The following is a 12,916-nucleotide window of genomic DNA, read 5'->3' on the forward strand; positions in this document are numbered from 1 at the left end:
TTAGGTACCTATGCAAGAAACCATAGATTGATGAAAAAGGAAGTGGTATCACAGGCCAGCAAGGCAGGAAACCAAAGAAATTGCTTTTCATAGCCAATCTCTCAACTCAATCATACCCTGACGGCATGGTATGGCAACAACATAAAGCTACTGTTAAAGGATTAAAGTACACAATAAAACCGAATTATGATGGATGACAAAGCAAACTTAGAAGGTCAACAGCTAAAAGGATACTGTACAATTACCAGACTTTCTATATGGTACCTTTTTATTCCTTGCTCTGAGAATGTCCAATTCTTTTAGAAGAAATGCTATTGTCTTCTCTTTATTTAAGTCTGAAGTAACTTGACAAGGAATCATATGTCCATAATGCAAATCATTACTTCTATGTTCCATAATGCTGTAATAAAGAAAACTATTAAACAATATACACATATGATTTCTACTATACAGGATCTATAAATTTTACACTTCAAATGGGGGAAACAAATTTAATTTTAACAATAAATATGTAGAGTTACTTAAATTTTAAATTTCTCGTTATGCACTGTTAAGAAAATACTATGGAGGAAATAATAAACATATCAATTTTACAGAGGTGCTAATCTATCAACTGAGAGCTAAATCTGTAGAAAGCATTTAGTAATCTCTATAGAGACTCATGGTTCAGTATACTTGAATTCAGGTTTATGGGGCTGTGACTATTAATACAATTGGTACTTTTGGTCAGGATTCTAGATACATTTCTCACTTTTCTGAAAACAGGAACAATAACCTTTTGTTTTCAATTTGCTTGACAGATACCATATTTTCATTATTAAATTCAAAACATATTAAAAATGAAAACTTCTGTAACATTTAAGGGTAAGCAAAAAATGTTTTTGACATTTTGTACGCTATTTGAAAACAGTATCTACTTGCTAGCAAGCAGTATAAAGGACAGGAAGGGAAAAGAGATGGCTTTAGCTCAATCTCTACTATTTGTTTTTCCCAGGTGATTATAAAACGTTTATCACCTCTTCATTCATCCCTATCCCCAACCCCTAAAAATGTACTCCAATCTTCACTTTAGTAAGAATATAACTGATTGCTAAGAGGTAGGAACATGTTAATATATCTATTGAATAATTTTTTGTGTGTGTGAGGAAGATCAGCACTGAGCTAACATCTGATGCCAATCCTCCTCTTTTTGCTGAGGAAGACTGGCCCTGAGCTAACATCCGTGCCGATCTTCTTCTACTTTATATGGGACGCCACCACAGCATGGCTCTACAAGCAGTGCATTGGTGCGTGCCAGGGATCCGAACCGGCGAACCCCAGGCTGCCACAGCGGAACGTGCACACTTAACCGCTTGTGCCACCGGGCCAGCCCCTGAATAATTTTTAAGTAAATAGAAATAGCTGTTCCTATGCAGAACTCTGTTAAAATAGTATTCTATAAAATATGATTTTGTCTGGACTGAAACTATATTAATCATTGAAATATTTTTAATTTAGCAGTGTTTTCATAGTGCATGACTAATTGTCAAAGGACTTTAATCCCACAGGTAAAAGTCACAGGTGTCACAAATTCCAATCCCTTCATAGGATAGGTAAGATGGATGGAAAAAGCTGCAGAATGTAAGATAATAAGGCAGGCAAATGGGAGAGTACAAGGCCCTTCTAAAAGCATTCAAAATCAGCTAAATGAAAAATAGCACCACCAAAACCAAAACATATCTTGGGGCTTATTTTGTCCTGGAGCTGCCAGTTTTTGGCTCTGATGAATAATATCCCATTTATATGAACTTAAGTTATTTCCAGATCCCTAATGAAAGGTCACAGAAAATAGCACTCAACAAGAAGGAATAAAACCTCATGGCCTTCATTTAAACTCACCTTGTGCTTTTTTGCTCAGCAATCTAGATACATTGTATTGATGTAATGGAAACAGTAGAAAACTCTGGTAGACTGTCCAAATTCTAGCAAGTTAATGATTATTATGTTAAATTTAGCCCACACCAAAAAGAAGGCAGGGAGGACGGGTAGAGGGAGGAAGGAAGGAAGAGTTCTCCCAGTTCTTGTTTTCTAAACCTAAGGCTGCCAGCACTCACATGGATTTCTCACTAGTGCAGCGAGCTGTCTCATCACCTGGACAAGGACCAACGGCCTGAAAATGCCTTGATCTGGGCTCTGGCAGTTCTGTGTCCTCACATGCAGCTTCATTAACTAATTCATTAGACTTCTGATCCATGCTTCCTTCAGAATTCACAGTCAGGTGCTTATCTGGCTGTGTGCTTGTATGTCTCCCTGTAGCCTCTTGTTTAAGATAACTATGGGCTACATCTGTATTTAAAACAAAACAAAAACACATGACATATGAAACACCACAGCTAAATCAATCAAATGAATGTTTCTGTGGAAATAAGTGTTATAGCTTTAAACATGCACTTACTAGCCTTCTCCTATTGTAATCCGATAAGCATGTACAGTGTGGCATTGTCATTACTATTTCCATTTCCACAGTCAGTGGGCATTTAGGACAGTGGTCGATAACCTTGGCTGCACGTTGGCTGAGGAGTTTCTAAAAATCCTAAACCCCAGGCCATATTTATACAAATTAAATCAAACTCTCTGGGAGTGATCAGATGATTCCAGCATACAATCAAGGCTGGGAACCACTTATTTAGAGGCATTATTTTCTACATTTCTGGATTTTGACTCCTAGAGACCCTGTGTAGAGTAGAGTGGAACCCTGCCTCGTCTTTTTGTGCCATCCTCTCACCTTCTAGTGCTTTACCAGACAACGTTCCACCGTTATTCACAGGGTCTCCATGGCCAATTTTTCTGAAGTGGGTGGCCAGGTCCTTCTTCCTAGTCTGTCTTAGTCTGGAAGCTCCACAGAAACCTGTCCACCATGGGTGACCCTGCTGGTATTTGAAATCCTGGTGGCACAGCTTTCAGCATCACAGCAACACGCAGCCACCACAGCATGACAGCCAAGAGGTGGGTGGTGTGGGTCCCTGACAGGGAGACAAATCTGGGCCGGGGTGATGAGAGTCTTAACAATCCTAATCACTAGACCACCAGGATCTTTTCTAGATTTCGAAAAATAGGATGCAATAAGTTGATGACAGTGAAGTGATAATGTGCATGGAGCTCTGGTATCAAACTGCCTGAGTCAGAATTCCGGCTTCACCAAGTGCATAACTTCGGGCAAGTTACTTTACCCACCCATGCCTCAGGTTCTTGCTTGTAAAGTGGGAACATAAGTTGTTCACAGTTAATTCTCACAGTTGTTGTGAGGATTAACTGAATAAATGAATGCAAAATTCACTTGGCCTCGTGTCTGGCAAATCAATGTTTGCTATTACTTTTGTAATCATCATCATAATATTACAATGGATATAACACAAGGAGAATTATTTTTAACTTCCACTCTATCAGATATATATTATACATTATAAAGCCTATTTTGTAATGCCTGGCTATCTCATAAAAGTTATTTTAAGCTGTAACTAGTAAATAATAGTTATTTCAAAGGAATAGTGTATATCTGATGTTATACTGAAAGTTTTGGGAGACAATGACACACACAAGTGCACAAAATGAACTGTTTCACTGGGAAATCAGACCAACAGGCACAATACTGATTTCAACTCGTACTTTATTATTTCCAGCTGAAATAATTCTTGAACTTTAAAAAGCAGGCGAGTCTCACCTGCTTGTTGACGATGTCTTCTCCAACCTGCCAAACCAAAAATCTTTTTAAGACAGAAGATAGTAATTTTAGAATAAAAATAAAATAGGGCATTTATAAATAAGGTACCTCTCACAAAGTACTCATTCTTTAAGGAGAAATTCTTTGCATGTATTTATGTTGAAATTAGGTACAGCCAGCTGTGAACTGCAAGTACTGGACACTATCTATCTTATTGGTGGCTGCAAGTTAGATCAGAAACCACCGGTTTTTGGTAAATTACTCTTGATTTCACTTCGTTTGAAGGAACAAATTGGGAGAACATGCTATTATAATTACATACTGTGAGATGTCTCTGAAATTTCAACATTACATTCTGTTTTGATTTCAATTTTAACAATTTTAGGTATCTGAAGATTATTTATTGGTTCTTGATATTTCAAAACACTTATTTGGTTTGCTTTAGATGTTCATGCTGCTACTTCTCTAAAATAGGCTGGTATTAGTAGAATGGAACCCCAAAATCTGACTGAGGGAATTTTATAAATGGACACTAAGAAATACCACTATATCATTAACAGACCATGCTTTCTAACACTAACATATAACTTTATAAGTAATTCAAATGAAAGAAAATTATAAATAGTTACTGAAAACAATATCAAAATAACAAAAATTGTCTCCAGGGACATATCAAAAAGGAACTATTAGGGCCTATACTATTCTCCAGTTTATGAGGTACAAAGATTCTTCAAAAGGTAAAAGGATGAGCCATGATCACTGCCAACTATAGAAAGCCCCCACTTCCCCATGACAACACCACACCAATTGATTCAGAATATCCTGTCAACTCGGACCTGTTTCTGAGACCAAACTTACCATTATCTGTGAGTTGTCCCATGTTTTTACCTCTGTATTTCTGGGTCTAGTTCAGCATCTTTCCCCTTTCCGTTTTTTATTCCTAACCTCTGAGTGTTTACTTTACCCCATCCCTGATACCTATCTTGCTATTTGCTTACTAGATTTGTAGCTCTCTTTCTTACTTCAGCTTATCTAACATCAAATTTCCTGATCCCTGAACTCTTGGTAAAGCACCGCCTGTTCACCTGTGGCTGTGCTATCATCTCCAAACTCAGAGCCGATGTGGGAGCTTCCCAGTAAGAGGACTCCTCGCTGGATCTTAGTGACTACAGCCGCTCATAGTATTATTAAAATAAACTCACCAAGTTCTAACACACTTCTGGGTTTTAATTCTAAATGTTTAATATTTTTGAAGAACCTGTACTGTGTGATTTGTCTCAGATTATTCCCAGATGTTTCTAACCTGGCTCTGTAGTAAAAGCTTTTTAGACTCCTAACTGTAACTATTCATCAGACATTTGGAGCCTGCTCTGCAAATCAGACTATCCACACTCTTCTACTGAGAATTTAATTTTACTTTAGAGAAAACAAGGCTGATTTATAAAATTTTCCTTCCCGTCTGCCTTCTTTTTTTTGACCAACTATTTCCGCAAATATTGCTTAAATCCCCTCGATGCTCTTCTACTCTGCCATAATGCATTATCTTATATCAGAATTCAATAATCTGTACAGAAAGTTTGACCCCCCATTAATTTTATTCATTAATTTAATAATAATTCATGGAAAAGCTACAGTGTGATACGTCCTGTGATAAGTACTGGGAAAACAAAGATGAGTAAGAAACAGGCTCTCCCCTCAAGGACTCTACAGTACAGTGAGGAAGGCAAACTGATCTCATAATTTGAATATGTCACCGCATAATGACGTTTTGGTCAATGACTAACCGCACATACGACAGTAGTCCCATAAGATTAGTACCATATGGCCTAGGTGTGTAGTACGCTACCTATCCTATCTCGGTTTGTGAAAGTATACTCTATGATGTTTGCATGACAAAATCGCCTAACAACACATTTCTCAGACTGTATCCCCATCACTAAGCGACGCTTGACTGTACAATGTAATAAGGAGTATGCTAGGGCTATAGAGACCAAATACAAAATATGCCAGACATACTGATGCTCAACCGGAAGACTCTGAGAAGCTTTTGCAAAGGCATCTGTTCCAAAAAAGGACAAGTAGTAATATGCAAAGTAATGAACTGCCAAAAGGTTTGAGTTAGGTGAAGTAAAGAAAAATTGACGGATGGTAAGAATAAGAAGAAAACAAGAATAGGAATGGGTTCAGAGGAGAAGGAACAGCTTTAGGAAAAACACAAAGACATTTTTTGTAATGAAATGACAAGATATTACAGTCAGGGAGTGAAAATTTCTAAAATGAGTAACATGTAAAGACAAAGTCCAAGATGTGGTTCATCTGGGAATGGGTTGAAGAAACAGATTAATGGTGAAGGTACTCGGAGAGGAGGAAATCAAGGAATCAGGGACTGAAAGTGTCCCCTTTGAAGACACTAAAGTCATCCAGAAAAATATCGAGAAATGAGAGCCAAATGCAAAAGGCTTCTTTGACTACATAAACACTCAAAAGAAGACAGACAGATGAGACAGCTGACAAGAACTGATGGTAGGTAACAGTCATTTCTTTTTACCTTTTTATTACGAAACAATTCCAGTCTTATAAAAAAGTTGTAAAAATAATAAAAAGAATTCCTATATACCCTTCACCCAGATTCCCCAAATGTTAACCTTTTACCATGCTTGCTTTATTATTCAGCTTCTATCAATCATCTATTTATCCACGCATATGTAATTTTTTCTGAATCATTTGAGAATAAGTTGCAGGCATGATATACTTTGACTTTTCAAGTCAAATTGTAAGACACTTCTCTATCATATTGCATTGTGCCAAATTTTCTTTACCTTATTCAAAGCCCAACTTAAATTCAATTTCTGAGTTAGTACCTTCTCTAACCAAGATGACAGCACTTAGTGACTCTAATTCAGTCTTCAATGATTTTTTCTAAACTCTCTAGTCCAAGAGAAAGATCTTTATAAAGTGATAATAGGATGAAGCTATTAAAAGCTTCAGTTGAGCTGTTTATATTACCCCATTACTTGAAAAAGAATTGCATATGGAAATATAAACACACAAATCAATAAAATGCAACAAAAAGTTATAGATCTGTTTTGCACACTATTCTATTAGAAAGATAAATGTTTAAAAGAAAAACATATTCACTTCTGATTCAAACTTTTATCTCTAGGCAGATGAAAGCTTAAAACTAAAACTATTCTATTGATTCCTCTCTCTCTCTCTCTCATACGGTTTGAAATGGAAACTCTATAACCTTAAGTAATTTGCTTCAGTGTTTAATCACTGTCATTGTTAACTCTTCCACCATTATGAGTAACAGAATTAAGACTATTTAAATTCATTTCTCCATGTGGACTTAAAGAATAAATTATCAATCTCTTCATCATTTGTAAGTTTATCAAGTCTAGCTTTCTTTTTTCAGAGTTAAACAACAGGAAATTTTTTTTGTGTGTGTGAGGAGATCAGCCCTGTGCTAACATCCGCCAATCCTCCTCTTTTTTTGCTGAGGAAGACGGCCCTGGGCTAACATCTGTGCCTATCTTCCTCCACTTTATATGGGACGCCGCCACAGCATGGCTTGCCAAGCAGTGCGTTGGTGCGCGCGCGGGATCCGAACCAGCGAACCCCGGGCCGCCGCAGCGGAGCGCGCGCACTTAACCGCTTGCGCCACCGGGCCGGCCCCACAACAGGAAATTTTTTATGATGACTATCAATCCCTTTATTTATTTGCTCTTCTATGGGCACGCTGTATTATTTGGACATAAGAATTTAACCACTTCAAACCAAATGTATTTCCCAATTTTTGCTATTACTATCTAATGCTATCACTGCCATGTAAACTTATCCTGTGACCATTTTAAAATGATGTTACAGAAGACGACTACTAGGTATATTCCTCAAATGCCACCTACTGCTACTGCTAAAGACAGTTTATTCACCTGAGCAAAATGGGAGGACTTAGTGAAGATTTTCTTTGGAATCTTAATACCTAATACATGTGCCTAGGCCAGCTGCATTATATGCTTTGAAGACCTTGTATCTCTCTAGTGACTTGCATGCTGTTTCCAGTGGGCCATTTCCATGGTCTAATGAATTCTCTCTTTACTTCTGGAAGTATCAGTATTGCCAACTACCTCCATGCTGGCTTTGCTATTAAATTCTCAATTAGCCTAGAAAATTAACACTATTACACCATTTCCTATCCTAGAAAAGAAAGCTATAGGATCCCCTTTGAGTTCAAGTCTCCAGATAATTATACATAAGTTAATGTATAATACTTAGCTAAATTGATGCTACCCAAGAAATCACGACTCATGGCCGAAAATAACTGTTATTTCACAACTACTATACAGAAGTGAAGAGGTGGCTGGAATCAAACAGGGATTCTTAGAGGCTGGGAAATTCTGTTCTGTCTGGCTTTGTAAATAGTTTGTGACAACTGGTATCTGTGTAAACGGATTTGATGGTCTCCTGGGGGGTCAATAATGTTTACAGAGCTGTTTCTTCAGAGTGGCTGAGCTAGAATTGTCTCCAGGGATCCCTCTGGGGTTACTCAGAATAGCAACATCCCAGCTACCTGAGAGCCTAGGGGCAGAAAAGAGAAAGGGGAATAGAAGTGGTATACGCAAGTACATTAAAATAAATGGATCTCTTGCTCCTTAAGATGCAGGTGCTTCTTAGGGGCATTTGTATCCAAAATGAACCATAAAGGAGGTAGTTTGTTAATGTGCTCTCTGACACTTGCAAACACAATTGGTCACCATTTCTTTAAACTCTTTTTTTTTTTGGAAAGGTTATTACTTATAACATGGCATCTGATTTTATAAATATAGAAAGAACAAAACCTCATGTATATTGCTTCTTTCTTTTGTATATCGTCTATCACCACATTACATCAGAACATCAAAATGATGTGGCATATTTTTTGCTATTAAATAAAGGGAAATTTGATTTGATGAATAAATTACTACAGTAGTCCCAAATTTTAAACAAAAGATGTTATCTTTTTTCAATGGTCAAGAATTTTTCTAAGTGAGCATTAGATTCAACATAATTAGAACAATAATATCAGTTAGCGGCTCCTAATAACTTCCATAAATAAGTTAAATGTAGGCTATCTATCTGTACGTGTGTACAAACACTATTTCCTTTACTAAATATTTCTGACTATGTGTTTCCCTTTTTTGTGGGAAGAGGGTTAGTTTTCCACATAGATGCATAGATGGTTTTTTCCCCCCAAAACGTAACAGAAAAAACATCAGAAAGTTCTATGTCTCATAGTGGTCCCACCTAATCTAAGTGTGCACAAGAGAAAAGTTTAGACCTTCCCAGCAGAACACTGGTGTATTTAGATCTTCCAAGCAGAACCACAGTGCATGGGCTCTGAAGACAGACTGCAAGGTTTGAATTCTGGCTTCACCACATAGCTGTATATGACCTTTAGCAGATTACTTAACTTCTCATCAATTTCTCTATCAATAAAAAGTACATAATAATAGCATCTACCTCAAAAGGTTGTTATGAGGATTAAATTATTTAAATTATATAATCTCTCAAAAAAGTGTCCACACAGAATATACACTCAATAAATGTTTGCTATTGTTATCCACCAATGTTAGCTGTTCTTACATCTGCTTTGCTAAAGCAAAAGATTTTCTTATTAAAATATAATAAGGATAAAAATAAAATATAAGAAAAAATGTTCTCATTAAAATATCAGAAGACATGGAAATGGAAAATAAATAAAATGCTACCTCATTCAATGAGAAACATACACTAAGGAGAAAATACTTAACTAGGTTAAAACTTGCAATTAATACATAATGGTTTAATAAAGTTTACATCAGATTATAAAACTAATAAATTACAGAAGTAATAGGACTTCAAAATTTAGAAATCTTGACATTAGGAAAGATCTTGAAAGAAAATTCAATCCCACAGAAAGAAAATTAATAGTTTATTTCTGTAAATTCAATCTCATGGCAGGAACATAAGAAATTTAAATAGCATGTTTCTGTAACATAATTTGAGCACTCACTGTATTGGCACATGATATTAGATACAATCAGGATCATAGCTAGTAGGTCACAGGCACTTATCCGTCAGAGATTCTAATTTAAGAGTCACAGAAAATTAGGTCACTTTTGGATTCCTGGCTTAAAAAATGCAAACTTGTGACTTGGATACTTATACTCTCTCAGGGGTTTTTTAATTTGTTTTTTTTGCTTGAACAGCCATAGAAGGAAAAAAAGTAACTATAATTTTCATTGGTCTGTATACTCATGGCCCACATTTCAAGTGCTCAAAGCCACACGCAGCCAGTGGCTACCACGTTGGAAAGCACAGACTCAGAGTCTCATGTAGTTCTAGTAAGGTGTATTATATATATCGAGGGAAAGTAAAAAATATATAGGGGGGAGGGGCTGGATGTAGCAATAAGATATTGAAGTAAGGTTTTATAAGCATTTATAAAGTTAGAAAATCGTGAAACCTGTTTATATCACATAATTTACTCATTTGGACATGAGGATTAGACAATCAAACTACATCCTTTACATTCCTATGCATGGTTGTCATAAAGTTGACATAAAAATGTCAAAAAGAAGTAGTGAGGTTATTTTATCTTTGATTAAGAAAATTCAATGAGTTTAGTGTACCATGTTTCCAATTATCCATTGGCTACTCATGGAAATTACTCTATTGGAATTTTATTTGTTTTATTATAAAAAAGCTATTTAAAGTGGTGGTACTAAACCAAATTTTAAAAAGTTTTTGTTTGTTTTATCAAGTTGGAAACAGTCATGAACACATCAATATTCATTCTATTGAGAAAATGGTCAGATATCTGTGTAAAAACTAAGTTATATCATAATGTTTCAGTTTCTAAATTTTAACATCCTTCACCATATGAAGGCCATGAACACAGTATAATAGTGTAATCTCCTAAAGCTTAGGCTACCTAATTAACTTATGAAGATATCACATAAATTAAGCTTTGTAAAACTTAATATCACCCTATTTAAACCATTACAAATATTATTTAGGCTGAAATGATTGGGAAAACTATCCTAAAATTTGATTAACATAACAGTAATCTTTATTCTTTTTTTCCCCAGTGATATGAACTATTTGGCTACTTACTATATATTTCTAACCTTTTCAGTCTTTCTCAATTTTTCTTGCTATAGGACTAATTTATATGAAGTAATTAAAAATATGAATGAACTAGCTAAGTCTTTCATTTATATAACTGCAAGTAAAATAGGTTTCAGAATTAAATATTTTCTGTTAAGTATAAACACATACCGAGTGTCCACGAATTCAACAATTTCATAAATCACTGATGGAAGGTAACTTTTCCAAAAACAAGCGTAAAGAGAAAAAACAGATTTTCTTTATATGTGCCTTTCATTTTATTGAAGAGCATTTTTACATTTGAAAAACAAAACAGAAGAATCACCAGTCAGATACTAAGTGGAAATAACTGAAATACAATGTTAGTTCTAATGGACGGATGATTGTATTTGGTCTTTTGAAACTTTGAAGTATAGGTAAGTCTTGATCACACAAATTAATAAATCCTAAAGCTGGAGTTAACAATAACCATTACACCCAAATTCTGCAGCTTAGCCCAGCCAATTTTTCAAAAGGTCAGGTTGTGAACTGGAGAAGATCAGGGAGGTCCACCGCATAGCTTTGTTGCCAGGCATCTCTCGTCTGGATTGTTGCAGGCATTTATTAGTATTCGTCAGCAGACTCAACAGAGCAAACAAGAAATTCAAGCACGAATAATAAAATGAAATGCTGCTATATAACCCTTTGTCATTCAGCAAATATGGGACTTTTTAGCTACATTGTTCCTAAACCTGGGTTACTACTTTAATTTTTCTCCACAGTGCTGACTGAATGAGTATGCATGTGTGTTAAATGCAGAGCTCCCCTAACAACTGCAGGACTGCCATTTAATCTGTTGGTAGATGGACCATTTCCTGTGGGAACCCTAGCTATGATTTCCAGATCCACCAAATAAATCTCAGATTAAGATTCCAAATGAAACCTGCCTTTGGCAGATAAAAAATGTCAAGATGGATATAAACAGTAAAATTATAAATTATCTAGGTGTTGCATGACAAACCAATGTTCAATTTTTTTTGTTGACATGTGCCCAGATATCAAAACTATATGAGACATTCATCAAATGTCACACTTTCATAATATTGGAGGCATCATTAAAACTGTTTGACTAAGGACCTCAAAGTGTTTAAGCAGTAGCTCAAAAGTATATTTGTGCAAAGTAGAAGAATAAATTTACATATCAGCAGCAGCTCATAAGGGATGGGTAAATATTCTGTTTATCTCTCATTGTAATTCAGGTTACTTTAAATACAAGGTTTTAGGAAATCATTATACTCTATATGGTATCATTACATAACTTTCTATGCAAATGATGTATATTTTATTCAAATTCACCATTTGTTTATCTGGGGGAAAAGAAACAAAAGCATAAGAGGAAAAGGTAGGGACTCTCATTTCATTACTCAGCTGTGACTACTATACCAGTGCCTTGTTAGTCAGTTACACTGCAGCATCATCAGCTCCTTGTTCCAGTTAGCATTTTTAACTTAAAAAAAAAACAACATAAAATACCAGAGAGAAAAAAAGCCTGAGAAAAGTAAATTTGTTTCTTTTATAATGTGTTCATTTCAAATGACTTGGGGGAGGGGCAGAGACTTTAAAAAAAGAACAAGGTAATAAAGAACCAATATAGAACATCTTAGAGAGCAAATGGCCTATTAAAAATGCAGAGGAAGTCTCTGATGCTGGTCTTGACTGCATTCTCAGGAGATCAAGGACTGCTTTTTTAATGAAAATTCTTGTTTTGTCTTTGCCCTTCTTACCTGGACTAGTGCAGCCTTGTCCTGGTCTTAAACTCTGTCCTGGCTGATTATAAAATATAGGCAATGAAGGTTTCTGAAAGGAAACAATCAAATTTGCTGAATTGAAATCATTACTTTTTTTTAACTTTAAACTCTTAAAAGCAATTGAGTAACAGGCTTCAGTGACTCCAAATTTTGCAACATTTGGTTTTTGATAAAGATTCAAAAACTATCTAATCTACCTAAAATAGAAATCTTTTAAAGTATAAATTCTTTACACTTACATTAATCTGTGGAAAGGATACAGAATACTCTCTGTAATCCATATTCCAAATATTAGAATTTG

At 35.6% G+C, this 12,916-nt stretch overlaps 1 protein-coding gene across 13 annotated transcripts in view; it reads right to left on the reverse strand.

Moving 5' to 3' along the window:
• Positions 1–12,916, reverse strand: part of MIPOL1 (mirror-image polydactyly 1) — a 310,457-nt gene that overhangs the window by 234,104 nt on the left and 63,437 nt on the right. For 9 of the 13 annotated variants that reach the window (XM_058540696.1, XM_058540695.1, XM_058540694.1 and 6 more), the window contains exons 4-5: positions 2,094–2,325; positions 265–400 (exon numbers count right to left, since the gene is read on the reverse strand). In XM_058540696.1, coding sequence (XP_058396679.1) covers positions 265–400; positions 2,094–2,325 — 368 coding nt within the window. Of the gene's footprint in view, positions 1–264; positions 401–2,093; positions 2,326–3,645; positions 3,728–12,591; positions 12,658–12,916 lie in introns of those variants that run through there. The other 4 variants (XM_058540699.1, XM_058540698.1, XM_058540704.1 and 1 more) reach the window with 4 other exon arrangements.

Source organism: Diceros bicornis, chromosome 5, assembly GCF_020826845.1.
Source record: "Diceros bicornis minor isolate mBicDic1 chromosome 5, mDicBic1.mat.cur, whole genome shotgun sequence".
Taxonomy (NCBI): Eukaryota; Metazoa; Chordata; class Mammalia; order Perissodactyla; family Rhinocerotidae; genus Diceros; species Diceros bicornis.